Source organism: Arachis hypogaea, chromosome 8, assembly GCF_003086295.3.
Source record: "Arachis hypogaea cultivar Tifrunner chromosome 8, arahy.Tifrunner.gnm2.J5K5, whole genome shotgun sequence".
NCBI lineage: Eukaryota > Viridiplantae > Streptophyta > Magnoliopsida > Fabales > Fabaceae > Arachis > Arachis hypogaea.
Genome location: NC_092043.1, coordinates 47,628,734 through 47,647,783, shown reverse-complemented (window position 1 = coordinate 47,647,783; position 19,050 = coordinate 47,628,734). Strand labels below are relative to the sequence as shown.

General features: G+C 28.4%; 1 protein-coding gene across 4 annotated transcripts; it reads right to left on the bottom strand.

The window, feature by feature from the left end:
• Nucleotides 1–12,281: 12,281 nt before the first annotated feature.
• On the bottom strand, nt 12,282–17,534 carry LOC112707933 (flotillin-like protein 4). Of its 4 annotated transcripts, none has more exons than XM_025759981.2 (6): nt 17,266–17,528; nt 16,306–16,421; nt 14,835–15,255; nt 13,819–14,114; nt 13,471–13,719; nt 12,282–13,013 (listed from the first exon to the last, which is right to left on the bottom strand). In XM_025759981.2, exons 3-6 carry the CDS (start codon nt 15,217–15,219, stop codon nt 12,495–12,497), a joined length of 1,449 nt encoding a protein of 482 aa, XP_025615766.1. In that variant the 5' UTR covers nt 15,220–15,255; nt 16,306–16,421; nt 17,266–17,528; the 3' UTR covers nt 12,282–12,494. The 4 variants fall into 4 exon arrangements, with proteins under 4 accessions (XP_025615766.1, XP_025615768.1, XP_029144484.1 ...); XM_025759983.2 differs by having other exon boundaries at nt 14,835–15,207; XM_029288651.2 differs by having other exon boundaries at nt 14,835–16,421; nt 17,266–17,534.
• Nucleotides 17,535–19,050: the final 1,516 nt, after the last annotated feature.

Genomic DNA, 19,050 nt, shown 5'->3' with positions numbered 1-19,050 from the left:
TATTTTAGTAAAAAATAACATATATTATTTTTAAATTTATTTTAAAAATATATATTAAAAATAAAATTGGTCAGCACGTGACATATATAGGAAATTAATGTAAAAGAAGTACACAAAGAAATGGTATATTAAACATCAATGACTTCCTATTAAGAGAATTGCTACACGTCAATCCATTTTGCCATATTCTTTTACGTGGTTCATTCCTCAACACTAGCTGGAATCCATCATTTTCTCACATCCGATCCTCAATAATAAAGGTCAATGCTCCCGGTTTCATCATTTGAAAACAAAAATTATAATGGTCACCGGCCTTGAAAGTGATTGGATTTTTCACTGTAGACTTTTAATATAGAATTCTCCTCCAATGACGTAACACAAAAGTTGTGTGTGTGAAATGTTTAACTAGCTATTTTGGGTGGATTATAGCCTGCACTGGCCCAATCGAAGAGAAGAATGCATCTTATCCTTTTTGTATTGGTGTTTAGTTTGGGTGAGTTTTAGGGTGCGCCTGCCTTAATCAGGCGTGTCACACGCCTTGTGTTTTTTTGGATGTTGGCACAATTTCCATGAGACACGTGTTATTTTTAGCAGTATTGTGTAGGTCTGAGGTGTAATTTTTGACTGGCCAACAGGTTAATGAAATCTCCTCAGTATTAAAATTTTGCTCCATGGTCTTGGGTGAATATTTAAATTCGACATTATATATGGCAAGTGCATAAATATATTTTTGTCAAGAGACTGAACCTAGTTGGGTTGGCAGATGTCTTTTTTCTTTTATTATTTTGGTGGAACCGTGTATATATATATATATATATATAAACGATTTTTGGGTATACATTTATATAATAATTTATATAATGATGTATTTTTATATGATGATTTAAATTAATGTTAAATTACTTTTGAAATTTTTTTTTATATCAATTTCAAAATGAATTCATTGAATAATTATTAAAATTTTAAAAAATTTAACGTGAATTTGAATAAACTATAAAACAAAAAAACAAAAAAAGAATGTGGATAAAAGACAAGAATGTGGATAAACCACTACTCTTTTTGGATCTTCAAGAAAAGATATAGTTGTGGTGGACTTAGCATCAACATCACTAACATATGTTAATGGAACTAATTCTAAATTTTTATTAGCTAACGTTTATCATATATGTTAAATTTAATTTTAAAATATTTATATTTATTTAAATAAATTATATTTAATTAAAAATTATATATAATTAAAAAATATTTATATTTATGTAAAAAAAATTTCTATGAAATAATATATTGACAATATGAAACTTACATTTTAATTTAAAAAATTATCTAAAAAAATTTGATAAATATTTAATAATTAAATCAAAAATTAAAATTTTTATACTTAAAATGATAGATATTAAAAATTATAATATTTCATGAATATTGAATATATATTTTTTAAAAGAATTAATTAGAAAACTAACAAATCATAAAATAATACCAAATTAATAATTAGATATATTCAATTTCTTAAAATGATATGGAAAAATATAATTACTTAGAATTTAATTTGAAAGATTAAAATTTCAAAAATTGTAAATGGTAAAAAAATTTTATTAGTCTACACCAATACTTAAAAAATATCTTAATATTTTTCTGTAAAAGAAAATCAAAATAAAACCAATAACACATAAAATAATATTAAAAAGATAAATTAATTATTATAATGATTAGGATGATGAATTTTATTTATAAAAACTAACCTTTCATACGGTTCTTCTTGTAAAATGAGAATTTTATTCAAAGCCAAAAAATTTTAAGGTTTCTCCATGCTCATTTACAGAAGTAGTAACTTTTCTCAGACTTTTTTTTATATTAAATTTTTCCAGACTTTTACTTCATAAAATAGTATTTATTCTTTAACCAGTGTGAATTTATTAGTTAAATTTTAAATTTTTTTTCATAATTTAACAAATATTTAAGCAAAATTTTGGCCCATCTTTTTATGAGTGTTCATCACTTATTTATTTACCTGGATCTTTTATGGCCCATTAACATAAAAAAAAGGGAAAAAATGAAAATATATCAAGTATCGAAGACTACTACATAATATGTCTTCTTAGCTAAGGTCAAAATGAAATTTTGAATAAGACCCACTAGCAAAGCAGTAACCTGTGTCAGAGAGGACAGGCTAATGCTGCGCCTCATTATGACCGGCGCTTCCTAAAACTCACCTTTAGTTTGAGGGAGTGTCACACGTAGATGAGATACAGTAACATAGTACGTGTCAGGTGCAATGTTCACCGATAAAGAGGGAAGTGGTTAATTGGTAAAATTTGAATTTGGCCCCCATTAGAGATTGGTTTGTAAATAGCAAAAAATCTTGGAATGGAGCTGAAACCGGCTTTTTGGTGGGCTGACGAAGTTATTTGGTCCAGTTAAGATTTATATTGTGTTAAAATCAATAGCACAGTAACAACATGAGTTCGATTTTTTCAGTATTTCCGTTCACTTCTATTTTGATCGAGATCAGTGCGGAAGCAGATTGGAGTTGCAGCTGAGGAACTAAAGTGCTGTTTTTATTTTAATTGAGTTAGATAAAAAAAGTGATAGAAAAATTAATCTCATAGTTTGTTTGTTACTAAATTCTTGTGAGTCTGAGTCGGGTTTATTTGACCTTACTAGTTACTATGTACAAAAAAAATTTCCAAGCAATCCGACTTGAATTTACTGGACCGGAAAAGATAGTGACTCATCAACTTGAGCAAATTGAGGAGGAAGATAAGGGCGCATTCTCATTACATGGAGAACAACTCAGGTCTGAGTTGGCCCGGGTCACATTAAAGTTTGAAGATACGTCTGACAACAACTACTTTGTGTAGTCATTGAGGTGGAGGAGCCAGCAACTGCAGATGGTGGAGATTCAACCACCATGAAATGCAAGGGTGAGCCTCTGAAACTAGTGATCTAATAAATTTAGGAGTGATGTGTTTTTAGGTTGGGTCTTCTTTACCCCGTCCGAGAACGAAAAAAAAAAACCCAAGCCCAAGAAAGAAAGCGTTTGTTGTGATGGCGATTAATTCGTTTTGAATAATTAATTCAAATCCGTTCTAAAGATTTTAATAGTTTTAAACAAAATTAATACACAGATTTAATTTTAAGATTTTATTATAGTAGATAAATCAATTTTTTGTTTATTTTTTAGTAGAGTAATTATCTAAATTATTTTTTAATAATTTTAAAAAGTGAACATTTTAGGATGTGTTTAAGAAATACATTGGGAAAGAGAAAAGCGCATTTGAGTCTCTTAAACGCTTCATCTTTATGATTAGCAACATTTTATTCCTCTGAAGAAGTGATTAATTGATGTCTTTTATTAATTATAAAATTAATTAATAAGATCTATTTAAATATCTAAATTAAGATAATATAAAAAATTAAATTGATGTCTTTTTTAGTAATTTTTTATTTAAAAGTAATTTTAAATAGTATAATCTAAACAATATTTATTTTACTAAAAGTCATTTTGATATAAAAATTGTCAAATATAAATCATGTTAACACATATTTACTTTTTTTATTAAAATCAAATTTATACAAACTCCTATTTGTAAACTGTAATTCAAACACACACTTAGTCTTTCAAAAATTTAATATACAAATTAATCTCCAACATTTTTTTATATAAGACATAACAGTCCTGTTCATTTTACTTTTACTATATATCAACCTTTATTATTATTAACTTAACTTTGTATACGTGAATGATGACACTTGCATATATGCACTCTTTTCATTGAAAACAAACAAGATGAATAATAATACTTTAAAATTCAAATTCAAATATTTTTTTAGTACAAACATTTTTTAAAATAGGACATTATCAGATTCTTGTTGACAATTTGACATTATGCATATGAAATTAAGTTACAAATTTAACAAAAAAAAAATTGTTAACATAATTTTTGCACGTACATACATACATGTGTGTGTGTTAAGTTAGTCCAATTATGAAATAGCGATTCTAATTGATAATTTGGTGATCAAGTTGAGATTCAAGTGAAAATAAAAGAATAACTTTGATTATACTTATGGCATGTTTGGATAGATTCATAAGTAACTTGTTTTTATTTTTAACTTGTGAAAATATATAGTATTAATGTCTGGTACAATTTTTAAAATCAAATTGTAACTTTTTAAGAAACTATTTAAGTGTTTATGAAAAAGTTAAAAAAATAAATTTTCTCATAATAAATTTTTTTTATCATATTTCTTTTAAAATAAGCACTTTTAGAACTAAAAAAACTAAATACAAAATAACTTATTTATAAACTACTTTGAATATAAATATTTTTTGTTTTGAGCTATTTTTTCAAAAAGAACTTAATTAAGCTGTTATTATTATTATTATTATTATTATTATTATTATTATTATTATTATTATTATTATTATTATTATTATTATTATTATTATTATTATTATTATTATTATTATTATTATTATTATTATTATTGAAATTGTGTATGTAGGAAGATGGTTTGATAATATTATTTTTTGAAAAAATACTAGATTATAAATCAAATAGGTTTAACTTAACCTTAAAAGTTAATTTGATTATAATATCTACTAATATTTTTTTTCTAATAAATACTTGAAAAATTTAGTAAGTCATGTTGAAGAATTTAGTATGTCATATAATTTAGATTATAACAACTTTTGAAAATTGTATTTTTTCTAAAGATTTAACTGGATAGGACTAACTTAAATATGTGACATGTAATTCGACCTAAGGACCACCTTTAAATCTTATTAGAAAACTAAATCAATTTTTGCGTTTAATCTCTTGATTAATTAATTGACGACTAATTAATGCTTGAGAAACTGAGGAATCAAGGAATTGGAAATTAGTTACTAAAGATTTGTCGCGAAGAATTTTTGCAAACTTCAAGATAAATAAACGAGGTTTGATTTCTCTAAAAGAATAAACATCTCCAAAAATCTTTAACTCTCATCATCATTGTCTTCTCTTAAATCAGCATTCAAGCTCTCTATCAATAAGCATTCAAGCATTTAAGTTCTAAATCTTTCAATCTTTTCCTCTTCAATCCAGGTTCCTTTAATCTAATCAGACATTTAATATGATATTTACTTGTTCAATTTTTTAATATTTGTGAAAAAGATATTCACTCACCGTAGTATTAATTGAGCGATTCAATGCACTTATCAACATCCGTAAACTTTAATTTTCATTCATCAACATGTACCACTTTCTACTCTAAAAATTCAATTCAGTAAAGTCCTGTGTAATATCTTTCACTAAAAACAACTAAAATTATATCTTTTTTAGCAATGTATAATGGCATTAATTTTTGCACCTGTATAGTTGTAATTGATTATTCTTTTATTCCTATAAATAAATAATAAATCATAAATTAAAGAGACATAAAAAAAAATACTCCACTTATAAATTACTTAAAGCCACCTATATAAAATGAAATAATTTTTTTAAACTATTAATTTTTTCCATTGTTTTAAAATTTGTTTTTATTAGATATTTTTTATTCCCACATCTTGCCTTTAATACATTGTGGTTGCAGGATTGGAATCCGATACATATTGGTCGTGGATTGATTTAAAAGTTTTTAGTTTTCAATGTTTTTAATTTTTGTAATTTTAATTTCTAATTTTTATTTTATCTTAAATATTTTTTATTTCTATTTTTTGTTAGTGAAAGCAAACACATTGAATTATTAGCTAATAAAATCTATCTGTCTAAAACGGGACAATTATAAAAATATTATTTTTATTATAGGACATTAAATAATTTAAAACTAATCAAATGATCTTTTAAAAATTATAAAAAATTGGACAATAAGATATTTACTTATGTCAGAAATGATAGGTATATCCTTCTTCTCATATTGACAGATGCAAGTTATAACTCACCCCTACTTTATGTAAACTTTTGAAATTTCCTTTGGCAATAGATCAGAAAGTTGTTTTATGTTAAACATTTGGCTGCCTAATTTTGTTTCTATCTTTACCCTCTTAGTTTTTATTGTCGGTATGGTTTTTTATTGAAGGGGTGTCATTCTTTTATTTCTTCCCCCCTCCCCTCACCCTTTCCTATGATAAATTTTGAGACCAATAATTTTTATTATTTTTTATTATTATTTAATTAATATAAATATTAAATTATTTTTAATAAATAAATTTTATTAATTTATATATATAAATTTTAAAAAATATGAGTATAAAATATAGGGGTGTATATGGTCCGACCTAGCCTGAAGACTCGCTTCGGTCCGAACACTTTAGAGACTAATTTGGTATAATTTTATTGGGTTTAGGATCGGATAAGGGTCTCAAAAATAGATTCAGTCATTACTTCGGGTCGAGTTCGGGCCATGGTTCGGACCGCTCGAAATCGGTCCGGTGACCCGATCATCATACACAATTAATATCTTGTGTTATTAGTGATGGATGATGGCTATTCTTATATGGAATTTAAGTACTGTAGACCTTAATATTTTGTATTATTAGTTATTATAAGACTATAAGTTAATGTTTTATATTTAAAATGCATAAGATTTTAGACTAATTAATGCATAATATTGTGTTATTTGTATTGATTTAAATATTTGGTATTATTAGACAATATTAGTATTGATTATGATTATACTTTAATTTTAGAGAAGAGTTGATTTTTGTTATATTTTTCTAAATAAATTTTACCATGTCAAATAATGGTTGGAGTCTTGAAAATTTGGATATTTTTACATGCTAACTTATAAGAAGGTATCAAGGTAATGTAATGTTAACGGCTCGGTTTTTACTCGGTATAATCGTGGTCCGAAAGTGTATAGGTTTCATCGGGTTTAGGGTCAGGTTCGAATCTAATAAATAGGCCCGATACATATTTCAAGACGAATCTAGGTCATATCAAATATGGTTTCACCCAACCCATACACACCTCTAATAAATTGTATTAATTTATGTATATAAAATTTTAATAAATATAAATATAATTATTACTGATTAAATATGAATAAAAATAATAATATTTATTCATCATATAATATTGTTCATCTTTTATTATCGTATTTTTTCCCTGTTGTCCTCGTTATAAGTGTCTTATTGTTGCTTTCTTTTTTAGAAGTTATTTTTCTTCTACTTTGATGAGGACATAATTTCTCTCCTTGTAGATACTTCATTTCAATTAGCTTACATACAGATGACAAAGGTATTGCGATTTACTTGTTTTTTTTTTTTTAAGGCATAATTCATTCTTCAAATTACATTATTTATCTTGTTGATCTTCCATGCATGTAAAAAAGATGTACAAACCTTTAAGAGTCTTTGAGCAAGGACTCAAGGAGTAGATCATCGAACTATACAACTTGGAAGTTTGCTCAGATTATGAATTGTGTTTTTCTCATTAAAATTGAATTTGATATATAGTTTTCAATTTTTCTGGTATCGTTAGCTAGACTTTATTCATGAATAAATTTTTTTATTACCCATAATTTTCTTTTGTTTTGGTGGTGTAAACGTGGATTTAAGTATTTAATTAGATTCTTAAAAATTACTCTATAAACACTAGAAATTGGGATATATATATATATATATATTCAATAAATTAAAGCTAGACACACAAACTTTTTTAAATAAAATGTTTAACCAAGTTATATAACGCGTTTTTTGTTCAAACGTACGTATATATACGATTCAGCTTTTTTTTTTCGTTCTCTTTTTTTTTCTTTCATTATCTTTTTGTCGATATCATTTTCTTCAACAATTTGATCATTATCCTTGTCATCTTTTTCTTTTCTTATTCTTTTTAAATGTTGTCTTCTTTTTTTTCAAGGTCTTTTCATCTTCTTCTCTTATTTGATTTCTTTTTCTGTTTTTTTTTCATCATCCATGATCATCATTATTGTTGTTGTTGTCTTCTTCATCTTTTATAAAAATATGAAAATTTTGATTTACAAAAATTATGATATATAACATATAAATTTTTAAAAAACGACATGTTCAAAATATTAACCTCTAACTAATAAAATACATACAACCTAAAAATTTTACTATATAATATAAAAATTTTGTTGTATAATACAAATTTTTTTTTAAAGAATCAAAACATTGACCGTCAATCAATAAAATACAAACAATACATAAATTTCAGTTCTCACTGAAGAATTTTTGACACACAACATATAAATTTTTGATACACACAACACAATTTTATTCTAAACCACATATTTAAAATATTGGCTTATTACAACAAAAATTTATGTGATATAAAAAAAATTCTTATAATATGTACAAAAATTTCTATTATATGTCAATAAATTGTGTACAAATTTTTGTGATGTATCAATCAACTTTTGTACTTTTCAACAAAAAAATTTTAACACATGCACATATTTTTTTATTAAATTTTTGCCAACTTAATTAATTTTAGTTATAAAAATATTTAGTAACATAGCTTGGTAGGATTTGAAGCGGAGATCTTTAAGGTGGAAAAGGAGAAATATGCCATATGAATTAAGATTTATTGGCAATACTTAACATTAATGCTATAGTAATAATGATAATTAGTTAATTGGGCCGTTTTTGATAGTATTAACTACTTGAACCCTTCTGATTCTAATGTTGGGTTTAAATTTCAATTCTTTATTTTAATCTGCTCAGACCAAAATTTTTGGAAGGAAGGCTTAGTTTTAAGCCGAACAATATATATTCCGGGACAGGAAAAAATTATAATTATATTTATTTATAGTAAATAAAAAATATTATTAAGATAAAATAGTTAATAGTCAAAATTGTCTTTAAAAGATATTTCGATCTTTATTTTAGTCTTCGAAAGACAAAATTAATCAAAATCATCTTTGAAAGATACACGACTTGGTCACATTAGTCCTTCTGTCAGTTGGATGATGATATGTTACGTTAAATGCCACGTGGCATAATAATGTGGTGGGTTAATGCCACATGTTACAAGATGATTGGTTGACGTGTTAGATCAATGACAGATGTCATGCCACGTGTCAGATCGGTGACACGTGGCGACATGTAAAAAAGTTATTTATAATCAAAATAGTTCTTGAAAGTTCAGACGTAAGTCATTTTCATTACTAAAATTTTAAAAATTAATCAAATTAGTCCTTATATAAATTTTTTATTTTTTCTTCATAATATTAAATTTAAAATATTTTTTGATACTACTAATTTTAATAGAAATGTAATTGACAAATAAAAATTAGTAATTGTATCTTTTCTTTTTAATTTTTTTTCAATAAAATTATCTCTCTCCTTTAATTCTTTCTCAAAATCTCTCTTAAAAATAAGAGAGATTTTGAGAAAAATTAATCAAAATCTCTCGTTTAATTATCTCTCTTAAATATATATGATAGAATAAAATTAACAAAATACTTATTATTCCTGTTTCATATTATTTTAGAATAACTATATATTGTTAAAATGTTAGTAAAAATATATTTTTTAAATTTTAATTTTAAATTTTTTACTATTTTTAATTTTTTATTTACATAGGATCGGGTTAACCGATTCAACCAGTAACTCACCAGTTAAACCAATGACCTAATAACCCAGTAATTTGACCGGTTCAATCACCGGTTCAGTTCTGACAACTATGCATTTTATGCGTCTTTATGGGAGCACCCCCTAATTTATTTGGGTTTAGAAAAAAGAAAAAGAGTAAACTATCATTTCTACCAACGAAAGTTGAAAACGCTGACATATCTACCTATAAAAAAGGAAATTACCATTTGTACTCATAAAACATGAGTTTTATATAACAAAATTATCCAAATACTAAAAAATCACATAAAAACTCCAAATTACCCTTATCATCATTTGCATTATCTTTTTCCCACCACCACCACCACCACCACCACTAACCCTAACCCCATTCTCTCTCTCTCTCTCCTTCCATTTTCTGAGGTCGTCGCCGCCGCCAGAGTCCGTCAACTCTGCCAACTCCTTCCTCTCTCTCTTTCTCTATCTTTTCTTATATATTTTGCTTCTCTCTCTTCTACTTCTTCGAATGGTTACGTGATGTAGGTTTAGTGGTTTCTGGGTTTGTAGACTGGGAAAGACCGGTGGAACCGCGGACTGGACAGGGGCTGGAGCTCTGTGTCAGCGAGAGATTGAGGGTTAGCTAGAACGGGTTGGGGTAGTGGTAGCGATCAGACAGCGGCAGGGGCTCTAGGATTGTAAAAGGCGGCGAAAACAGAAGGCGACGGTGGTCCTGAGATCGCGGAGGTGAGGCAAGAGGAAGAAGAAGAAAGAGAGAGGAAAAGGATGGAGGAGGAAAGAAAGGGGGAAAGGACGCGGCGGTGGCGAGTGGAGGTTGGGTGGAACTTGACGGCGCCAGCGACTGTTGAGTGCCGCAGCTGTGGCTACGCAGAGGAGCTAAAAAGGGGCGAGAGAGAGGAAGAAGAGTGGAAATCGGGTGAGAGAGGACAACTTGGTGTTTGCAGGTGGTGGTGCCGTGGTCTCAGACAATTTGCTTTTTCTATTGTTGTTGTTGTTGTTGTTGCTTTATGTGAAGAAGATGATAATCGAGATATAGTGGTGGTGGTGATGATGGTAGTGATGAAGGAAATGAGGTGGTGGTGCCTTTAAATTGAGTGATGGTGGTAATTAGGATTTAGGATGGTGGTGAGGAAGAATTTTGGTGGTGGGTTTGGGATTGAAAAAGTGGTGGTGTGGAGTAAGTGGTGGTGGTGGTGGGGTAATTTGAAAATTTTAATAATTTTTTGGATTTGGATAGTTTTATTAGCAAAAATTTATGTTTCATGAATACAAATGGTAATTTCTTCTATAAATAAATATGTCAGTATTTTTAACTTTCGTAGATACAAATAGTAGTTTACTCAAAAAAAAATATAAGGATGGCTAATTGCATTTGGATTTCAGTATTTCACAGGCCAAAAGAGATACGCAACATACCCTAAAGCTTAGAAGGCTAAACTATCTCTTCGATCTTCACAACACTGTTTCAAATACTAACAAAAAGTGTTTCTTTTTACATTTCATGCTAATAGTATTCTTCTTATTAATATTATTTTTTTTATTTACTATAAATATAATTATTATCTTTTCCTAGCCCGAAATATATATTGTTCGGTTTAAAACTACGCCTTCTTTCGAAAAATCTTGATCTGGGCGGATTAAAATAAAGAATTGAAATTTAAACCTAACATTAAAATCAGACAAGGGTACAAGAAGCTAATACTACCAAAACGGCCCAATCAATTAATTATCATTATCACCGTAACATTAATGTTAAGTACTCATTGAAATTAGAGAGAAGTAAATACTGACTTCTCTAGCATGGCAGATACATTGTCTGTGCTTCTCCCAACCAGACTCACACGCATCTCGAAGCAAGAGCAGCCACGCTACTTTCATCGCACGAAGAAGAGACTTGCGTTCATCACTAGAGCAATGGCCGCTAAACTAGTCTATAAAAAAAGCTCATTATAATATATATAAATAACACTTATATTTATTAATTACTAATAACTAAAAACATTTAACAACTATAATGTAAAATAGAAATGTACAGATATAAAATGTGAATAATGTCATAGAACGTGTTAACAAAACGATAATCACATGCAATCGGTAGTCCTCTTTGTCACTTTGAAAGAAGACGTCGTCGGCATCAAATATTAATTTTTGAATAATAATGTAAATTCAAGTCTTTTATTATCAAATTTAATTAAATTGATCTAATATAATAAAATTAATTATAATTAATATTATTTTAAATTTTATTATTTAATTTAATTTAATTTAATTTATAAAAAATTTTAAATATATAAGTATTACTTTTAATTTTTTTCTCTAATTTTTTGCAGATAATATTTAAATAACTTATTTATTTTTTGGTACCATTTTAATAGTTTCAAAATATTATTCATATATCAAAATCAACTACTAAATTGATCACCATTCTATATAATATATGTATAATTTAATTTATTTTTAATGTAGTAACTGATTTTGATGATTGATTTTGATATATATATATATATATATATATAGTATAATTATTAATAATTTATCCTCAAAATTAATACTTGATCACACCATCCTCGTATTACTCAATCCAAATATAATGCCATTTAAATAGTGTTTAGTGGCTAATATACAAACTTAATAACTCTCATAAAAGAAATATATATGCAATTGAAATTTCTAATTATATATTTACATTTACGTGCGGATGTTAATTTTGTCCAAAATAGTGTTTAGTGGCTAATGCATACGCTTTGAAAAAAATATCAAATAAACACTCTATTGAATGTAGAAATAGCCTAATAAACAAATTTATGGAGGAGAACTAATACTTAATCATGTCATATTAATGGTAGATGAGCTAACACATAATATAAACATTCTTTTGACGAAATCTCCTAAACTATAGAAATTGGTAAAATATTAAAATGATATTTCATTCATGTTTATCACTTTACTAATCTTTTCACTTTAAAGAAGCTTGATCCGCATTCTTTGGAGGCAAGGTTCCCATCCAAGCCGGAGGCAGCATACCAGTTTGTTCTTCAACTGTCTTAAACAAAGGTGGCAACATCTTATACACACCGGCAACCTCCTTCAAAGCACTGCCACCGTCACCACCTTCGCCATTGCCGTTTGTCCAAATGCTGATATTCGGCTTGAGTCCACGTACCGCGTCGCCATTAATCCTAGCAATCTCTTGATACATTCCACGTTCTATCATCAAGTAGTCCCTTAGAGCTGCATAGTTTCCTCCAAGTGCTTCATGGAGTGTCTTTAGATATGCACCTTGGGCTTTCCCTAATGCCATAAGCCCCTCTGCCTCCTTCTTCTTCGCATATAGCTGCGCATCGGCGGCTTGTTGGCGAGCGAAAAACTCTGCCTCTGCCAATTTCTTTTGTGCTTCAGCTTCTTTCTCCTTCTGGAAAAGAACTGCTTCTGCTTCTTTTTGTTTCTTGTATAGTTCCCAGTTGGCCTCTTGTGCCTATCAAATAATTTTACTTGTTATGGATCCATAAAGAGTAAAAGTAACTAGGATTTCATTCCGCATTTTATATATTGACACATCATGAGCAAAAGTGTTTGAATCAATTATCTAATATCGCAAAATTCACAGAAAACAAAAAGTATTTGATAAATTCAAAATGTTATCATGCAGTTATTATTGCACAATTCAAGAATTGATGATAAGTTGCATTATTTTACTTTGTCCAATGGCCAGTCTCAGAAATTCAGTGAGATTACATACTTCATGAGCAGAAATAGTATACAAGGAAGGATACTAATTAATGAGTTGTATAGAATAATTATAGATAATTAATTTTTATTTAGTTAATATCATTAATTTTTATAGAAGGTTTAGGATTTAGAGTTAGAATTTAAAATTTAGAAATTAAAATTTCTATAAAAAATAATTAAAAAAAAGTTGTGAAGGCACTAACCTTGGTCTCATACTCAACGCTTGCCTGGGTAAGGTAATCAGCTCTAAGTTTCTCAGTCCTGGCCTTAGCATTCATCCTCTCAACCTCCCCCTGCAGCTCTGCCTCCCTCAAAGACACTGCCTTTGTAGCCTCCATCTCCGCCAACTTTGCCACCTTCGACCACTCCGCCTTCTTCCTTGCTAGCTCTGCATTTGCCTCTGCCACCTCTGCTTCCTTAGAATTCTCAAACACCTTCACTGATGTCCTCACCTACAACACTCAAATAAACATGTTTCAAGACTATATCACTATAAACTATGTATTTCTTTCATTAAAGAATAATGAAAATACAAAACATTATTTAGTTACGTTGATCTCCTCCTTATCGCCCTCGCCTTTCTTCTGAGTGGCAATGATCTTCGTCTCAGCGTCGATCTTGGCCGCATTCTGGAGCGTCTCGCCTTCCCTAAGCTTGGCACCAACCTCTCCCTTCTTCTTGGCTTCAGCAACGTCCACCTTGGCCTGATTTGCAGCCTCCATCTGAGTCTTCTTGCCCAAGTAAGAGAAGTACTCATGTCCCGGCACATCCACCAGCTGCTTCACGTTCGCATTGTAGATCAGCAGCCCAAACTGATTCAGTTCTAGCTGAACTTTCTCGAACACACCTTCAAGTAACGGTTACATGCATGTTAGTTTCAATTAATTGATTTCTGTTACTCATGAGTAACATTATTACCAACATTTTGCAAATTAAGTTCACAATAAGGTGCAATCAAATAAAATAGGCCAATAGGGTTATTTGGATGTTTAGTAGAAAAATCATTTTTTTTTCTTTGGTGATATGATTAGAAAAAGAAAAATGAAAAAAGTATAGGGAATATTAAGTCGTTTTTCTTTTCTGTTTCTATTTTTTTGGAAGAATTTAAAATATAAAATTTAGGATTTAAGATTAAAGATTTATGATTTAAAATCTAAAATTTTAAAATAAATAAAATTTTTGAAAAAGTAATAGATATTTACCAAAATATTAGTTCTCTAGCATTACTTTTAAAAATCAATTCAATCGTATTTTAAATAGGTTTGCATACAACTAAAGGGAAAAAAGTTGATTGTAAAACAATTAAAGAGGATTTATGGTGCATTCTTTCTAATTGATAAGACCTAATATTTTAGGACTTTTACCATTGACAACCTTTTAATAAGGCCTTTTAACCCCACCTTTTTTCTAGTATATTCATAAATCAACCGTAAGAAGTATGATATTACGATACATTGATACATATCTAACTATCTAAGTACAATTTAAATTTAAATATATTGTTGATTTAAGAAAGTAAGTTAAAAGGCAGAGAAGAAAAAAAGGTGAAGTTATTGTTATTGCATACCTTGCTTGAACTCCTTGGTTCCTTTGAAGATCTCGTCCATAGTCATAGAGGCGGCGAGAACACGCGTCTCACCCTCAATGACTCCTTGGACGAGATCATTAACGTGGTTGGAGAGCTTATCATGGGTCGACAGGAGCTTGGCGTACTTTAAGAGAGACTCGTGATCGTCGACACGTGGACCAATTGTGAACACCGAAGGAAGCTTGAAAGGGAGCTTCTCGGCGCTCATGGCTTGGAGCTCGAACGTGTAGTTTACCGGAGAAAGGTCCAAGGTGGTGCATGATTGCCATGGAAACACCCATGCTTTCTTCGCAAGCTTCACGTCTTTGATCCCAGCACCTGTTATTACCAGGTATTCCGATGCATTCGCTACCTTGAACATCATCAGTTCTATATTTTCTTGTAATACAGTGATCTATGACTTATGAGAGAGTATGAGGGAGATGGAAGAAGCTTAATTAAGATAGAAGAATTGGAGTGAGTGAATGAATGATTAATGTGTGTAGAAGACAGAAGACTAGAAGCCTATATAGATGCAAATATCCGAAGAAATATTCAAATTTATTGCGTTTAGATTAGCAATTTTATCTTTGATTTTTTTGGAAAAGCATTTTTGTAATTTTCAAGATATTTGTATTCGCTTTATATTTAAAAAAGGATATTTTTTATTTAAAACTTGAGTTATTTTGAGATTTTTTATTTTTAAAAGATTTTTTTCCCTTTTTAGCTTATACTTAGTGAGGAAGGAGAGGGAAGGAACAATTGTGGTAACAATATTCAAATTGAGGTAACTGCTTTGCGATTCTATTTCCTTCCTCTTATGCTCTTATTAGGAGATACGATCCTCCTTTTTAATTATTTTCTGAAATATATTGATTTTATTATTAGGTGTACATTAAAAAACCAAAATGTGTTAACCGGTTAACAAACTATAACCACATTTTGGTTAACCAATTTAACAAAATTTTAAAAATCATATCCATATTTTTCAAAATTGGTTTACCAAAATCAAATTAAAAAAAAAAAAATCAAAGTTCTAAGAACCGGACCGGTCATCAAACCGCTCTAGTCACTGATTCACCGGTCCAATTGTCGTTCAACCGAAAAAACTGTTTTAGAATAAAATAATAAATAAATTATAAATAAATATCCTAAAATATGATTTTAGTCTAATATAAATCTTAAAATATCTTTCAAATTTAAAATACTACATGAAATGTCATCAACTAAAGCCATATGATCTTGTCAAAATACAAACTCAAAAATTAAATATTAAAAAGAATATCTAAATATTAAATGCCTACATGAAAATTTGTCATCAATAGTCAAAATTCGCAAAAACTTGTTAAGTCCTCAACATTAGAAGCCATTAGTTTCAACTTTAACAGAATAGTTCATGAACAATTAAGAAACTGTTTCAATTTTCAAAACACTTTCAACCTCTTGGAAACAAATAAAATGAATAAGTTACCTCAATTTTCTTGTAACTCCTGGTCTGGAGGCTGCAGGGCACATTCTTCGCTTTAATAAACGGTTTATCAATGATGACTTTCCAACATTAGGGTATCCAACTATTCCAGCTCGAACCTTTATACGGTGACATGAATAATTCACTTCAACTTAGTTATATTCAAGTACTAAAGAGTGAGAACTAGTGTAAAACTAAGAAAAATATAACTTATTTTTGTAAAATGAAAAACACAAGAAATAGCCTAAAGATTATACACAGCAATCAGATAGATTATTTTGGTTATGCAATTTACTGATCCAAAATTTCACTCAAACAATGTGTTTCACTGTATTTATATCATTTAGGAGTAATAAGAATGCTGCAACAGAGAAAGAAGTACAAAATTACTACCCATACGGTTTGAATTATGTTTCCCTGGTATAGATATTAGATAAGAAAAGCCTGAAAAGGAATTCTTTTGAGCAATAAGAGAAATTCTTTTGTCAAATAATTATTAAATGAATGACACAGCTAAAATTGACACTTAGTTGTTACATAACCCACTGGACGCGGATGCAGTCCTTTGGCTTTGCGTTTAATAGGCTGCTAATTCCTTTGTTAACCGTCCTAGCTTCATTGTACCCTTTGCAATACATACAACACAGAGTTAAGTCTGTGGCATGTGAAACTTCCTCACAAAGGTCAAGGGCTAGAAAGAAATTAATTTATAGTAGCAGCAGCATAACAAATCCATTTTTAGCAATAATTTCAAAACAACAACAGTTACCTATTCCATAGTCAAGTGCAAAACCTATTCGATTCATATCAATTTATATTTTTTTCTTATTCATTAGAACAAAGATACTTAATAATGCAATGCAGCAAACTGAATTACCCATGACATTCAGTCTACAACTTTTATGTATATATCATCTGCAATGAAAGGAAAGAGTGAAAAACCCAGTAAGCAGTGCCACTAACCTTCAACGGAGAGCAGGACGAGGACGAAGGCGAGCGGCGAGACGACGGTGAGCAGCTCGAAGCCTCGAACAGAGAAGCCACGAATGGATGGACGACGTGCCGAGCTAGAACAGAGTCTGGGTTTGATTTGGGTTTTGAACTTTGAAGAGAATGGCTTTGCTTTCCCTTTCTTTGCTGTGCTGAGTGACACGAAGGAGGGGATGGGTCTGGGGGAAGGGGCATGGGGCGGTGGGGGTGGGGTTTCGTTTTTTTTGGTTTAAATTAAGCAAAGAGCGTCGAGTGCGTCGTTTTAAAGAACCGGCCGGTTTCTTGTCCGGTCCAACGTTCCGGTTCTTGGCCGGCTCAACATTTTTAGGTGGTTTTTAAATTTACGGTTTTAGACATTGGATAGGACCATTTTGATCATCAATTTCTGATTAAACCGGTTCAATTAGCCAGTCGGATCCATTTTTAAAATCATAGAAAAATCGATTTTTAACCGGTTAACCAAATTTTAAAAAATTTTAATTTTTAGATTAAAAATTCAATTTAAAAAAAGTTTTTTTAAAAAACCAATTTTTTTTTAAGAATCCATTTTTCTATTCAAAAACCGAATTTTTTAAATCAGTTTTATTTTTATAATCGATTTAAATCGGTTTTTAAATTTTATAACCTGTTTTATCGTATAAAACAAATTTAGTTAATTAACCAAAATTGAATTTTTAGTTAACCAAAAAATGATTTGGTTTTTTAATTAATCAAACTCTGTATATAGCTCTAGCGAATCGTGCCTCTTTAATCTTTTTTTATTGAATTTAAAAAATTAATTTTATATTTTTATTTTTAAAATTATAAATATAATATTAATAATTAAAAATAAATTATAAAAAAATAAAATATCTTAAGTTATTTAATATCTAAAAAATATAAAATAAATAAATTTAAATTACAAAAATAAAATTTAAAAAATATAGGTTGTTATTATGTATAACAAAATTAATATAAAAAGTTATTAATATTATTTAAAAATTAGTTATTCATTTAAAATATTTTTTATCTCCATCTATAATTTTAATAGATAAAAAATATATTTTTTAATCTTTCTTAAATATCTTTAATTATCTTTAGTTTTATTATTTTTTAAAATTATTATTATCTCATCATATTATATATTATCCTTTTCTCTTATCATTTTTTTAAATATATAATTATTATTATCTCACTGTCATTATTATGTTGCCTTATTTTATTTTCCTTCCTTATTTTCTTCTTTTATTCATCCCAATAGCAATTAATTACCACCATACTATTATCACAACTCTCATTTTTATTTATCATTTTGATCTATAATTACCATTGGTGTTAACTTTTGAGTTATTGAAGATTTACAAAAAGAATTATTTTCTTGTTTGATTTAGATATTTAGATGTATAACTAATTATATAAATACTTATTATTTTTTACACTTGCTTATTAAATCATATTTTATTGTTTTAAAATTTTTTTTGAAATATCAAGCATTTAAAATTTTTGTTAATCAAATTATCAAAATTTGTCAATAATTATAAAAAAATAATATCAAATATATTATATCTTTTTAAAAGAGTCATATTATATGGATACTACTATTTTAGTGACTATTAATATATACAATTGGCTTATAAAAAAAATTCATATTGTTAAGTACTTTCTCTGCTCTCAACACTATTTGTAATCATTCATAATCTTTTTTTAAATCTAATATATCAACTTCTATGTCTTTAAATAATAAAACTTTTAAGATTTTATTAAAATTTCATTTAATTT

Excerpts from the sequence above, each read along its gene's own strand:
- LOC112707933 (XM_029288651.2), bottom strand. The coding sequence starts at position 15,219 with ATGATGTTCAAGGTAGCGAATGCATCGGAATACCTGGTAATAACAGGT. Across the intron at positions 14,115-14,834 it reads AACCAAGGAGTTCAAGCAAG|GTGTGTTCGAGAAAGTTCAG; the intron begins GTATGCAATAAC and ends CGTTACTTGAAG. Across the intron at positions 13,014-13,470 it reads GCGTTGAGTATGAGACCAAG|GCACAAGAGGCCAACTGGGA; the intron begins GTTAGTGCCTTC and ends ATTATTTGATAG.